Source organism: Heterocephalus glaber, unplaced genomic scaffold, assembly GCF_053883595.1.
Source record: "Heterocephalus glaber isolate CG9 unplaced genomic scaffold, H.glaber_assembly_v1.0 deba00001538, whole genome shotgun sequence".
Classification (NCBI taxonomy): domain Eukaryota; kingdom Metazoa; phylum Chordata; class Mammalia; order Rodentia; family Bathyergidae; genus Heterocephalus; species Heterocephalus glaber.
The window spans coordinates 688,534-704,024 of record NW_028258333.1 but is presented as its reverse complement, the minus strand read 5'-3'; the positions used below and the strand labels follow the sequence as shown (position 1 = coordinate 704,024).

General features: G+C 45.8%; 1 protein-coding gene across 2 annotated transcripts in view; it reads right to left on the bottom strand.

The window, feature by feature from the left end:
• Positions 1-4,085: 4,085 nt before the first annotated feature.
• Marchf6 (membrane associated ring-CH-type finger 6) overlaps positions 4,086-15,491 on the bottom strand; it is a 66,097-nt gene continuing 54,691 nt past the window's right edge. For both annotated transcript variants that reach the window (XM_004845184.3, XM_087189233.1), the window contains exons 23-26: positions 14,710-14,799; positions 12,099-12,231; positions 9,736-9,871; positions 4,086-7,612 (exon numbers count right to left, since the gene is read on the bottom strand). In XM_004845184.3, the coding sequence (XP_004845241.1) occupies positions 7,522-7,612; positions 9,736-9,871; positions 12,099-12,231; positions 14,710-14,799 (450 nt within the window). In that variant the 3' untranslated portion in view covers positions 4,086-7,521. The remainder of the gene's footprint in view (positions 7,613-9,735; positions 9,872-12,098; positions 12,232-14,709; positions 14,800-15,491) is intronic.

The window sequence follows — 15,491 nt, the reverse complement described above, 5'->3', positions numbered from 1 at the left end:
GAGGAACAGGCCAGGGACCAAGATAGCCTTCAGCGTTACCCCCAGGGCCCTGCTTCCTCCGATTAGCCCCTCCCAATCAGCTCTCTGAGCTGCAAACTCATGAGTGTGTTATCTGCTGATGAAGTGGAAGCCCCCATGACCCGGCACCTCTCAGAAGCCCATCAGCTGACAACCAAGCCTTCCTAGCAATGAGCCTTTGTGGGGCAACGCAGAGAACTGTAATGGAGTAGAGGCAATTACAGGTTGTGCTTTGGACCTAAGGGGATCTCTGGAAGGTATCTATGTAGGTGGTTGGACATTTACATGCGGAGTTTAAGGAAAACAGAATGCGTGTATCTGAGTGATCAGTGCAGACCTTCTGTATGGCCCTGAGACTGTGAGCCCCTGGCCAATGGGGGTCCCAGACTGAGGCCTGGAGTTTCTAACAATTGGAAGAAAAGGTGGAGCCAGCGAAGTTGAAGCAGAGTCTACACGGGTGGGAAGAAATCAGGAGTGCAGTGTTCTGGCAGCTAAGGAAATGGTTGGTTTCAGTGGAGAGAGGAAATCAGCGTTGTTGGAAGAGATAAGAACGACAGACCTGGGATCTTCACAAGACAGCTTCAGTGGAGTCACGAGAGCGACACCTATTGGAGTGGGGCTGCAGGAGCGCGAGATAACTCCTTGAAGGCATCTGCTGAAAGTGACACTGAGCGGTCTGTGGAGAAAGTGAAGACTGTTAGTGGAAGAAATCACAGCCATGGTGGATGAGGATGGAAGCCAGGAGAGAAGACACATTTAGGATGGGGGGACCTGCAGAGCCGAACACCGGAGCAGGCAGAACCCATGCGAGCTGGGGACATGCAGCCTGCACAACTCAGTGGCATGTACCACACGTGGCTTTTGTGGTGAGCACGTGGACAGAGGTGCAGGTCGGAGGGTGGCAGATGTGATGGTGTGAACTTGGGAAAGTTCTCTTTGGACTGCGTCTGTCTTCTCTGTGACATAGGAATGAAAGTATCAGAAGTGAGGGAAGAGGTGAAGGGAAGTATGAAATAGTTCTTTTAAGAGTGGGTATGAAGGGAGCATTACTGTAGGGGACCGCCCCACTGATTCTGCCCAAAGCCCAAGCTGTGAGCAGTGCAGGCTGTGAAGTCAGCCCCACAACTGGCTTGTTTAGAGACGCAAGTCTGGCTGAAAGCTATGTGCCGAGGTCAGTGACTCTTATCCAAATTCTGTTCCCACAGCTAAAACCTTCACTAAAAAGACAAGGTTAGGCTGGGGATTTAGCTCAGTGGTTCTGGCGCTTGCCTCGCAAGCGCAAGGTTCCTAGTTCAATCCCCGGTAACAACAACAACAAAAAAAGACAAGGTTATTTGCTGACCACAATCTGTATTTTATCTGTTCTGTTCCTAATTCAAGAATGGTTTCTCTTCCTTTACAAGCCTTGCCTGCATCAGCAATGTATCCCCCAGCAACTCCACGTAGCCCCCTTACTCTGACCTGTGATGTCACCAATAAATATCAATGGCTTTGGCTGGCCATGGCCTTTGCTTGTCAAGCACTGGACATCCTGGCTCCCCATTTCTAACTGGCTGTCTCTTTAACTCGGTCTTTCTTCCCACCTTGCGCCGTAGCACTGAGATCAGAACCCACTGCCCGGAGCTCCAGTACATTACTTAAGTAAACTAAGGCATAACTAACCTACAGTAAATGGCGTGCACTTAAAGTATGCAGTTGCCAGAGCCTGACACATGTACATGTCAGGCCAGAACCACATCAAGATGCCGAACATACCCAAGGCCCATTCCTCCAGCCCCTGCCCCCACTGAAATTTCCATAGATTTCTCTCCATTTTCATTTATTCAGCAGAAACCATCAGCACTCTTGGGCTCTGACAATGCTCATTCTGAGATGTGTCCATGTTGCGTGTCATCGAGTTTGCTGTGGTGGGGAGCACCAGGCCATTGAACGGATGATCACAGCTGTGCACCCACTTAACCTGCTGTGGACACGCGGATTGTGAGCCCATGCTCTCCTCTTGGCAATAGCTGGGGGCAAACTGCCAAGCTGCCCTCCCAGCCACTCCCTCTGGCACTGAGCGTTCTGGTGCCTCCCCCTCACCCACTGGGTGCAGTCAGTATTTTTAATTTCAACCGTTCTTCCAATAGGTATAGGGTGGTACTTCATTGTGGTTTTAATCTGCACTTTGTAGGAATTATGTTGAATATCTCAAGTGCTTATTTGCCATCTGCAGATCCTCTTCAATGAAGTGGCTGTTTCAATATTCATGCACTTTTGAAATGGGCCGATGGGTGGACTTAGTCTTGGGTTTTCTATATTCTAGATACATACTCTTCAACGGAAATGTTTTGCAAATATTTTCCGCCATGGTATGGTCTTTTTGTTCTTAGTCTCTTTCAGAGAGGTTTCCAATTTTGATCAAGTACAATTTATCAATTCTTTCCTTAAAATCTTTGCCCAACCCAAGATTGAATGCTTTTTTTCCTTTTTCCCCTTAGAAATGATACCATTTTGGGCGATACCTTGAGGGCTCTAATCCATTTCCATTCTTGTATATGGTGTGGATCCATTTTTAAACTTTGCACCTGGTATCCAATCAGCTATGTACATCTATGTGGGTCTCCTTCTGGACTCTGCTCCAGCAGTCCCACAGACACTGAGCTGACTGAGCAGAAAACAAATACAACAAGGAGCAGGGCTCCTGGGGAAGCCGCCTTGCTTCTCCTAAACAAGTTAAATGGCAACAACTCAGGCACAGCTACGAGACATTTTAAAACAGATAATGCTTAAACAATGCAAAGTGCTCCTGCTGCTTCTGTGTGGTTCCAGGGAGTAGTGCACTGTGCAGCGCTGCAAGAGCCTGGTGGCAGGAGGCTGGGACAGGAAGTATGGGAACGTGGCAACGCTTACACAGAAAACGGTAAGCAAGTAGCTAGGGTCACAGGCTCCGAGCGAGCCCGTCTGTCTCCAAGCATTCTACTCGCACTTCTCTGCAAATGAGTTCTTGAAGGTGAACATCATACCTCATTCAACTGTCCTAACAGGTACAATGCAAGAAACAAAATGGACGCCGGAAACACAGAGTGCAGCAGGGTGGGGATAGGCCCTTCCCAGCCTCACTTTACCAGCTCCTCTGGTCACTGCATGTGTGCAGTGAGTGGTTGCAAACTGGAGGGGATGGAAATTGGAGGGCCGTTTCTGAGCCTCATGATGCAACTTCCTTGACAAAAATGTTCCTTCCACTTGATAGATTAAAGATGTCTCTAGTTCATACATCACCTCCCTCCTGCAATTAAAGAATAAAAATGCACTAGGGGCCGGGGATTTAGCGCAGTGGTTTTGCCGCCTGCTGCGCAAGCTCAAGGACCCGAGTTCGATCCCCAGTACCAAAAAAAAAAAAAAAATGCACTGGATGGGGTGGGGGGAATCATACAGTAATGTTGAAGGTTTTTGAAAAAACGCTGAACCTAGAAACAAGAATAAAAATTAAAATGAGTCTGAAGCACTCTTCACTGGGGGCACGTGGGAGGAAAAACCCTCATCCAATGCTCTCTTCCCGGAGACGTACGGTCAACCGCGTAGAGCAGTTTCTATCTTCTAACTTTACCAAAGTCCCCATGTAAAAGCAGCCAGGGAAGCCCTGGCTTTCGGATCCCGGAGAGGGCGCACAGTGAGTGGACAGCACTGTGCCTATGGCACAGGGAGGGGCTTTAGCCTTTCCAGTGAGGTCGACAAGAAAAGGAAGCCTGTCCTCTGTAACTCTTACTTTTAGACGTACGTAAAATAGAAGGAAGGGCTACACCATATGGAATTAGAGTCCTAGTTCTTACATTATATGAAAAATATTTGGATTATCTACATATGCTGACAAAACACACTCCCTTTGTTTTGTTTTGGAGACAGGGTCTTCCTGAGTTGCTAGGCTACCGAACCCTGAACTCCCAATTACTGACTAGAGCAATCCTGCTGCCTCAGCATCGCAAACCGCTGGACTACAGGTGCACGCCAGCACACCGAGCTTCACATCTCCGTAATTTTAAGACAATCTTGCCACAAAACAAAAACAAACCAAAAAACATCTAGGCTACAACTAACATCCACTTTATTCAGTTTTGTTCTATCAACTCAGAAGGCAACAAATGACCACATAAAAAAGGGAACATTTTTAATGTATACATATAAAATTGGTCTAGGTATCTAAGGTGTTTGATTCGATAGAAAATTGACATCCCAAATGCCTAAGTATTCTATTTAGCTTCTACTACAGTCACTCCTAGGCCTTAGTTATTATATTTTCTTCTACAGTGTTTTATTACTTGCATGACTACAAAATGAGGCACTCATACAAAATAGGAATATATACGTTTATGGTAAATTGATGCCCAAAATATCATCAGGGATATTTGAAAGAAGCCCTTACTCGTGATGGTTGTTTGAAAAAAATTGACACACAACAGCAGTAAGCTGGAAAGCAAACATCTGACTGACAGGGCAAACTGACCGCAGAGAATCTCCACACTGAGGCCTGCACAATACTTCAGAGGTAAGACACTAGTTTTGTCTTCTCTTGATGATGACTAAGTAGCATTGTAAAGGAAGATTTTAAACACAGTCACTGAATTTTACAGTGTAAAAACAATATGAGTAAACAGGTTAATATTTTCAATACTGAAAATAAAAATAAGTGACTAAGTTGCAAAGATTTAAAAAGTGGCAGGGTTCTTTTGGCACTAGTCTCCTATGTGTGTTTGCAAAAACAATACAGTGTTGAAATGTCCAGTGTTTCTTTTTGGTTTTGTTTTAAAAAGTCATTGATTTAACCTAAATTCAAGAATTACACTTTAAGAGCATTTTGCTAACACAGAATGACACATCCAGGAGCCAATCATTTGAGGGAAAGCTATTCTCTATCATTTGTATGAGGGAAAGAAAAAAGACAAGACAAGCTTCCACAGTAACAACAGTTGTATTCAATGTCGAAATAAAAATTACTTGTTTACATCTGGAATTAAGATGTCCCATCTTCTTTGTTACTCCAGAGAACAGGTTGGGCGGGCGGGGTGGGGAGTGGGGGAACACGACTAAAAACATCGAGCTGTTTAAAGGCTAGCTACACACAAACTTCACATTGGCATTTTTCTTCAGTTTTCATCTAAACTATTAGCACTTTATAGTTTAAAAACCAAACATAATTTGCTAATAAGAAACAAATGAACACCTCATACTATGACCACCTGATAAATGGCCATGTAAGACTAACCGCAAGTGTTGATCTGTGTTCAAGTTACAAAGAGCAACAAGGTCCTCTTCCTTGAAGACTTTTAGCTCAATGTCAAATGAAAAGCTACACTATAATTTTTTAAAAAACTCTATGTGAAGAAGGGCAGGAAAACTAATACTTTATGAACTATGGGTTTAACATATTTATAAGTATTGGTTAATGGTAAAAACCTGGATGCTACCCAAGCAAATACGCCAGGATTCCTTTCCTTAGAAAGGATCTCTCTCACTGAAAACAGGACAAAGCACACCTGAAGGAGGGTGTCCTCAGAAAGACAATATAAAGTTATCCGCCAGTGAGAACAAGGACAATTTTTGGCTACACACACGCACACATATTTTTTTAAACAAAACGTAAGATTCATTTAAAATTTCATAGGATTAACAATCTTTAACCTTTCGTGGTATCTGCCTACATCTGTTAAAATGTGTTCTAATGACTTTAAATCAAGATCTACAAATTCTCTGAAAATTAAAAAGAAACCTAAAGTAATACGATCAACATATATGCCCAATTCAATATTTTTCTCATGAAAAGAACAACCTATGTAGCCATACACCATGATAGGTGCCATTACACTTTTAAATGCTCCGAGTTTTTTACAGTAGGACTCTATTTCTGAGTACAGGTCTAGCAAAACAAGAGAATGGGCTACTACAAAGCGCTAAAGAGTGTTAACACTGATTCTATGTTGAGCATTTTTTGATACTGATGTTTTAAAATGAATTTTAAAGTATCTCATCACTTAGGGAAAAAAAAAAAAACAGAACCATCATAACACGTTGCTCTTGATTTTGGTAGCTTATGTTTGGCTTACTTTCGTATTTTAAAAAAACTCTCAATTTTAATCTATGGGTTATAATACTGTATGGAAATTCTTATGGTTTCTAAAGACCTACACTGTCCACTTCTATGAGAATGTCTAAACTGTCCCTCAAAAGCAAACAGTACCCTCGCCATGTATCATTAGCATTAAATACTCAGATCATGTAACCAGCCACTCTATTCCTCCAAACTCTGAACTTGACGCTTTGGTTATAAGGGAAATCGGGTTTGTGAGTGTTCAGTTCTCTAAGCTTTTTTACAGCACGTTTGCAATGAAATACATTCCTATGTTAAAAGGCCAGCTCAGCCAGCTTCCTTTGCAGTTTTATTCTGTAAACAAAAAGCTTTGGAAACTTGATTTACTGAGGAAAATGTGCTCACTAATCCTCTCCCAGTGATGCACTGACTAGCTGGACGAGGCATGCTAACCAGTCTTCCCTAATGCTGGCAATCCAGGACCACACCACGTCCACTTGACAAGCATCTCAGGATGTCCGACACCCAGTAAGATGCAGTGTTATTGGTGATGTTACTCCCTAAGATTTATGGCCTTGCATGAGAAAAAGAAAAGAAAACTGGTCAAAAAGAAAGAGCTGTGTGGAAGGCATGTACAGGGAACTAATGAAAATCTTCATTTGTACCTTTCTTTTTTTTGCCTCTTTCCCCTAAGAACAGACATGCCCCTAACAAGCACAAAAACCTGACTCCCAATGCTCATCACTAGGCATATTAATTATCAAAATTAAAAATAATCTCCTCACCTAGCACAAGATACTATACAATATTACAAACACAGACACATGAAAAAAACCAGGCAGTAGAAAATGTACAACAGCTTTGGTGTTATACAAAATAACTTCTGAAAACGACGGACAGTGAAGGGCACAATTCATGTTTTCTTACCACAGACACCCACCCCGCTGCTGACGTCTACCTGCTTCCTCTCAGTCCCCGAAAGGCAGGAACAGCCCAGACAGACAGATAGACATACAGGTACCAAGGGGGAGCCTGAGCTGGCTCCACAAGGCGGCACTGAAGTTTCACCTGTGCACTATTGCTCTGTGGCACGATTCCTGTCGAGATCACAGCAGGTCCAAAATAAAGTGACAACTAGATTTAATAAATTAATATACATTTGTTTAAAGATGTACAATGCACATTCTATTTAATCCGAGGTTTTAGGGTATCAAGGAACTTCTATGTACACATATACAGATCTCAGACAGCAGTGATGTCGGCAGATGCAGGGAGGAGCAGCAGAGCTGTATGAGCTGCTCTCTGAATGCTGAGGATACAAGTCAAGTACAGTCAACTTAAAAACAACGCTGAGAGACCACAAGAACTCTCCAAAGCGAGAAGTCCACAAAGAGGACATGTAAAGGCAAGGGGAAGGCCAAGGAGTTGAAACAACCGCTTTACTCCTGGGACGACGGTGGAGGAGGCGCAGAGGTGCCCTGCTTGCCAGACTTTCGCTCATAGTTCACCAGGCGCTGCCCCACAAGGTACCTAGGGTGGAAACACAGGGTGGTCACTCTCTTGCACAACCTTGTGTATAAAACATCCTGCCATAGCATGATGCATTTTTTTGTTTGTTTTTTTGGAACCGGGGATCAAACTTGGATCCTTGCACTTGCGCATCAGGCGGTTAAACCACTGAGCTAAATCCCTGGCCCTTTTGGCTTTTTTTTTTCCTCTCTTTTTTTTTTGGTACCGGGGATCAAACTCAGGTACTTGCAGTTGTGAGACAGGCAGCAGAACCACTGAGCTAAATCCCCAGCCCCCATGATGCATTTTTAACACGAATCACATCAACTTACTCCTACTACACCTTTCAGTAGTTAGGGAGCTGAAAGAGGGGAACCAGAAGTGCGGTGGGTTTGCAGAAGTATGGAGGGGGGCTGGTGACTGCCGAACGCCTGCTGCTGTGTGGTGCAGCATGCACTGCAGTCTGTGGGTCAAGATGGCCTCGGAACCTCAGACCCTTAGTAGACACTGCCACACCAGGAGGCCAGTGTGGAAGGGAAGCAGTCAGGCCCAGGACCACGGCCTGCTGTGTCAGGAGCTGGCGAGGCTGCCCCTGCTTCTCACCACTGCCTGTGCCACCCCGGCTTCCATCCCTGGCTTCTCTGCTGGTGCACACCAGCCTCAGGAGACATCTGGCAGCTTCTGTCCAGTTGCTTCCTGTGTCACTGTTCGTAAAGTGCTTCTGGATCCATGACCTCAGTGTAGGTTTAGTCTCTTGTCTTACCAATTCGTTTCTTTCTTTTTTTTGGTACCGGGGATCGAACTCGGGTCCTTGCACTTGCACAGCAGGCGGCGAAACCACTGAGCTAAATCCCCGGCCTGACCAATTCATTTCTTGAAGTTAACAATCTGGCTCACTGTTTCCTAACAAACCAGTATAACTCAGGATTTCACAATTTTTTAAAACAGTGATGATATCTGACATGATACATGTGGTGCAACCTAGCACATAAGTAATCACCAAGCGCTGCAAGATAATGAATGTGCGCCACACGGCGGCAATGGAAAACCGAGGGCATAAGTTTACAGAGGACAGAAATACTAATTTGTCCAAAACCAAAAGTAATTCAGTGGCAGAGAGGTGAGAATCTAAATCCACACCTGACTCTCTCAATCTACTACCCTTTAATGCCCTCAGCCAGTGTCCGCCCCTAAGCAACACTTGGGGTCAGACACGACACTGACCAGCAGGACAAAATGAAATGCAAGAGGTGCCTGGGCACAGGCCGTGGCGGAGGCCGAGCAGGCAGAAGGCTTGTGAGGGCTAGGCTTTTCTGGAGCTTCAGGTGCACACCTCCTCCTCAGCCAGGACATGCCACACGATACGGGACCACTGTCCTCACCAGGACACCACCCCCGAGGGCCATGGCCCTTCCTACTCCAAGCACACCTGCACACCGTGAGAACGTGATTTCACTCTGAAAAACGTACTTCTTGGGGTGTGGCTATCAGTGCGCCCTGGGCTCAGTCCACAGGCCCCACAGTAAACAAAGCTGCTGTGTGATTTATTCTCCCGAGAGGCACCCCAGTGAAGGGGCGCTGTCCACAACGACACAACAGCCCGGGAACTGAGTGGACAGTTATGTTCTCTGCTGGCCTCCACCAGAGCCCGGGACAAAGCGTGCAGTCGGGACCTAGAAGTTCCTCGGCTGTTATCCAGGAGGGGGCCTGCTGAAGCTCTCCTCTACCTCTTGCCCAGACCAGGTGGCACAGGGGACCTGTGAACTTCTGCAGCCCTGAGCCTCGGAGCTGTGGTCAGGGCAGCCTGGCCACCCTGCGTGAGGAAGGGCTTACGCAGGTGCTGCTAGCTGCTAATGCAGGGTCTGATCTGCACCTGAAACTACCGAAAACACCGCCCATGCGAGACAGGCGAGAGCAGACTGAGAAGCCTGTTGAACGCGCATACTAATAACTCTCCTCCCACCATGCTCTTCTCCGGTGAACGATAGCACCACAACCCCTGCTGCTCGGGCCAGGAGTCCCAGAGCCTCTGCTCCACATTTCACAGCCACCTCAGCACCGTCTGAGGAGGAGCCACTGCCACCTGCGATGGAACTGGCAACACCTCAATAAAAGTGGACTGACCAATGAGGTTCAAGACTTACTTGTCATTTTTAATATGTTCATAAAGGCGCTTAAACTGGCGGACCTGGAAGGACAGGATTCCCATCAATACCACGACCATCAGTAAAAATGGATAAATCCGCCGGTGGACTAAGTTTTGCATTTCAGCAGTTACACCTGTGAAACCAAAAAGGAAAACTGTAAGTACTGTGTTGCCGTGGTCGGTCTGGCTGTGGGGTTCGCGTGGGGCACTGAGAACTGGAGGAATGTTAGAGGTGGGGCCTGTCAGAGGGACTGAGGTGATGCTCCCCGCTGGGAAGGGACTCACGCTGAATCCAAGTGGGTCCTGAGGAATGAGCAGTGAGCCCGTCCCGCCCTGCCCCGTCCTGCCCTGCCCTGGCCTGCTGTCCCCTCAAGGCTTGTCCTCCAGGCGCTGCCAGGACACTGACACCGCCACATGAGCCTCTCATCGGGGGCCAACCGATGGATCACTCAGGCTGCGATGTTCAGCCTTCAGACTGTGGGCTCAATCTCTGGTCTTTATAAATACCCATTTTCAGGTATTTTGCTATAGCAATAACAAATGGAATAATGCGCGTGTGTGGTAACAGTGAAAGAAAAAGTGTCCACTCCCAGGAAGAGCGCCTGGGGCACGCAGTACAGCAGGCTTCCTGGATGCGCTTTCTAGGCCCCAGACCTGCTGGCCGCCTGCAGCCTGAGTGAGACATGGGCCTTCCCAGCACTCGTTCTCAAACTCTGTAAAGCGAGGGAGCTGGCTGGATGGTTGCTGCAGTTCCAGCTCAGACATCCTGGACCACAGGAGTAGTTCGTATCGTTCATATGTTTCAGCTACATCACAGTTTGAACCACAAAAACAAAAAACTGCCTGCTATACTTTTAGACACTCAAGTATTTATTTTCCAACTTTCACCTCTTTAAGTTTTAACTCTTCCTTGAGGGGAGGGGTGGCAGTTTTTTGAAGAAGATAAGGAAGTGAATTTTCTCAACCGGATTATTCTAAATACTGCCACAGTCTGCTGTAGCAGAGAGCGTACAGGCTCTGGAACAGGTTCTGCACAGGGATTAGAGTTTGACTCTTTCTCTCCTAAGATACAAAGTGTATGTGTTCCAGTTCCCCAAGATGAATGTCATTATTACATATCACAAAGTTAAGCTAATAAAGAAGAAAACTGAAAAAAATTGAGAATTTCAGTAAGAGTCTCAACTCTATGTGCCTATTTCCTCATCTCTAAAATTTTAGAGGTTAGGGCCGGGGATTTAGCTCAGTGGTTTCGGCGCCTGCTGCGCAAGCACAAGGACCTGAGTTAGATCCCCGGTACAAAAAAAAAAAAAATTTTTAGAGGTTAGAGAGGATCCAATGATGCTCAGCAAAGAGGTACCGAGATCCAGTCTGTGGAAAGGTCTCCATGGCCACTACGGGAAGCACTGACTAGCAGTGGCAGGCTCAGAGCTGGAAGACCAGACAGGAGGCTGCTAAAGTTAAGGTGAGAGGCAAACGCCTCCATGCAGCCCAGGTCAGGGCACCAGGACAGAGCACGAGTCCTCAGGCTGGGTCAGCGGTGCCCTGGAGCACAGTGCGTGCGGCTGACAGAGAACATGGGCACAAAGAAGCCTTCGAAGTTTCTGACTTTTATCACACATTCAGTAACGACACCACTCACTCAGAGAATTCAGAACAAAAGATTTTTTTTTTGGTCTTGATACGGCCTTGCTATGTAGTTCAGGCTGGCCTTGAACTCACTATGTAATCCAGGCTGACCTCGAATTCATGGCGATCTTCCTGCATTGGCCTCCAGAGTGCTAGGATTATATACTGGTTTTAATGTCCTGTGAGAAATCTTCAGTAACAATCAATAATATAACTAGTTATTAAGTGTCACGAATTAGCATCTCCCCTTGGTTTCGCTTTTATCCTAAGAATACTTTTTAAAATATTGTAACACTCTTACTTAATTTTAAGTATAGGATCACAGCACTTCTAATGAGAAAACAACCTGAAGGAAATCTGACCCTGCCTATTTTGGGAAGACTATAAATGTCAACAGTTAATCACATGCCTAAAGAAGACAAACAAAAACCAAAACCAAAAACTACCAATAGCTTAAGAGTCTTCTAATCTTACTCTGAGTAGTCAAACCTAAGAAAAGAAGAGTCGTGAAATCAGTGTGTTTCTTTTTTCTTTTTCGGTCCGGGGATCTAACTGACGACCCTGCATTTGCCAGGCAGGCTCAGCACTGCTGAGCTACATCCCCGGCTCACGAAATCACTGTTTTATATTTACAAATAAAGCATCTGGACTCCGACAGCCTTTGCTACCTGAAGTGACCCGATGTGACAGTAACACAGAGGACCCCACCGAGGCTCCTTGGCCAGCATGACCCACCTAGGAGGGGAACAACACCAGAAGCGATGACATAAGGGACACACAGGGACAGCAGGAGCACAGAGATCACCGGAGCCGCCAGTTTACGGACAATATAGTGAAGGTCAATGTTCCGGATGCCATTTGCATAAACCTGAAACATTAAAAAAAAATTGGAATAAAGATACTAGACAAACTCCCTCAAATTAACAGAGCAATGAGTACCGAAACCAAGCCACAGCGAGCTGAATCTGTCAGCCCAAAAGGATTAAAACTGGGTACTTTTCCTAAGTCAAGGCAAACTCTGGAGCACAAACATAAGCGCTGGGCCTGAACATTCGGAGGAAATGCGCTTACCAGCAATGCTTACCAGCAACACTTCCCGTCAACCCCACCGGAAGCAGGGTGCACACTGCCCTGGCCCCTGTGGCTGAAGACTGCACCACCTGAAGTGCTATAACACTTGTGTAACAACAAACTGTACTATTACTCAAAATTATACTTATTTTTAGGAATGTGAGAAGAAAATAATGAAAACGGGAACCATGCTTCTGAGAAGTTAGTATAAACAAAATTTTATTTTTTGGTACCGGGAATCGAACTCAGGCCCTTGCGCTTGCGAGGCAGGCGGTGGAACCACTGAGCTAAATGCCGAGCCCTATATAAACAAATTTTAACAAATCAAAAGGTATTTTATGTCAAAAAAAATTAGCATGAAAGAATTCTACAGTGAATATAACAAAAACCCAAGAATTTCGAAAAGATTGCTATCGTCTGGAAATTACTGAACACAGAAACTCACGGGGTGGAAGTGGGAAAATGCTGAAAAGCCTGAGACTGTTGCAGCTCAGTGGGACCAGAGGAAAGGACACAGCTCTTGCCTTCTTTCCCTCTCGCCCTCACCCACAGCACAAGCAACTCTCAGAACCCTTGGTTCCACAGGGACCCAAGTCGGCCCGCACACTCACTGCCACGAGGGCCAGGCCCCACGCTCCTGGCGTACTTGCGCGCATGCGCCCACACCCCTCGCCGGGCGGCCAAGGCTTCACCAGGCTGAGGTCTCTAGGCGCAGGCACAGTGCTCTCTGCTCTGCTGCGCTTGGCTGAGAAACTCTTCCCATCAAGGGAACACATCGAGGGAGCTCAGCCTCTGCTGCTGCAGACCGGCGCAGGGCCTTGTTAGTCTGGCACTGAGCAAAGGATAGGAGGAGCCTGGAATTCATTCTTCAGATAACCAAAATCTCTTATGCTGGCTACTTTAAATAGAAATCCCCCTAACATGGACTAGGCTGCTGGCTAGTACAAACTTAATCATATAATGACCACATTATCTGGCGGCCCCAATACAGGAAGAGTCTTGGGTGCTACACAGCTGGACATCCCTGAACAATTCTGACATTTCCTTCTTTGTTCCTTGTCTGTTGTTTACTGCCTTGAGCAGTAATAACTTCTCTTCTGCAGGCTGAGAAACATGAGTGAATACTATTTCATAGGAACTCTTGCCCTGGAAGAAGCACATAGGCTTTCTGCATCCACTTGGACAAGGTTCTAGGTACTTAAGTTACTGGTTCACCTTCAGAGCAGCCTTAAAGTGGCTGTGATTGAGTTTTGCCATGTAGTCCAGGCTGGCCTTGAACTTGTGATCCTCCTGCCGTGGCCTCCTGAGTACAGGACTACAAAGGGGTGCTGGGATCACAAGTGTGGAGCACCAGGCCTGGAGTGGATGAAAACTCAGGCAGTGTGGTAGGTGAGAATATGCCATCCCTAAGTACATCTTCTTGGTGTAAGGATTCTGAGCTAAAGTCAACTGAACAGCAGCAGATGCAGGAAAGCCCCTTGTCCTTCCTGTACTTGCCTAATGCAGGACAAAGGTTTACAGAGACAAAAGGCAGCTTACCGCCTCCCCTAGCAATGGCCAGCAAAGAGTAACTGCTGAACAGCACGTGGACCTGTAGTGGCCTGGAGATGGCTGCAGAAGCTGCATTAACAAGCTTTCCTAACTAGCTTCAGCTGCTATTTGCCTTTCCCCAAAATGCTGCCCCTGCAGTCTCAATTTATTTCCATTGGCTTGTTATATCTAAAAATTTCCTATTCTTTCTTGAAAACGTTACATAAAGTGGAATTCAAAACCACCTTTTTAAGAATTACCCATTCCCAATATATAAATTATTTTTCCTTCCCCTACAGTAGTAAAACAAAACTGCACATTAGGGGCCGGGGATTTAGCTCAGTGGTTCTGTCGCCTGTCTCACAAGCGGAAGGACCAGAGTTCAATCCCCAGTACCAAAAAAAACAATTTAAAAAAATTTTTAAAAACTGCACATTAAAAGAAACTGTATTATGTGGTGGCACACTCCTGTAATTGCAGCTACCCAGGAGGCTGAGGCAGGAGGATTGCTGCGTTGAAGCCCAGCCTGGGCAATTCATTGAGACACTATCTCCAGATTTAAAAATAATTTTTAAAGGGCTGGGGATGTAGCTCAGTGGGAGAGTACCTGCCTAGCACATGTGAGACCCTGGGTTCAATCCCCTGTACCAAGGGAATAGAATATAAAGAAAATCAGTTTTAAAACAGTAGTCAAACACAACCATTGGCCAATTCCAATATAACCTCTGAAAGGTGATTCGCTTACCTGTTCAATTACAGTTTTCAGCCACCACTGGGGACCCATCAGTGTTATAGCTGCAATAATTTTGGCATGCAGGACTCCAAGTGCCCAGTCCTAGGGTAATAAAAACCGTTTAACACATTTTTGTGGTTTCTAACAATAAACCTAGCAGAGGGACTGTATATTTTTCTTACATTGTGTACATAATTTCACCTCAAAACAAATTCTACAGGATGGCTAACAGCTCTAGAGAAGATTAACATGTACTGGAAAATCCAGGGAATGTTAAGTTTAATATTCTTATCAAAAATCATTCCTGTGTCTTTTGGAAGTCTACATCATTAACGAAGACCTCAATAAACAAATAAAACAAATGCCAAGATTTCCTTTCATCAAACCATCCTTGGGCTGATTGATTGGTTCTGAGCTGATTTGTCAAAATAAGACTGCAGAGCAAGGTTTTGCCTAAAAGAGCTGCCTGGAGCTCATCAATAGCTTGAGCTGGAAGCATCTGTGCCATCCTCCAGCCAAGCGAGTCCCACAGTCCCCAGTGCTGTCCACCCCAGTCTCCCTGCACACCAAGCTCCTCTCCCGGCCTTGCCTGGGGGCTGCCAGCCAGCTCTATGCAAGCTCCCAGTGGTGCCACACCTCCACTCCACCAGCTCATCTCTATATGAGAGTGAGACCATGAAGTAGATGTCCTTGCTTACAACCACAGTCCTCAGCACACACACAAAGCACTTCATAACCTGGTCTGTTTAATCCTTTAGAAATGCTATATATGTATTAAAAATTACACATGTAAC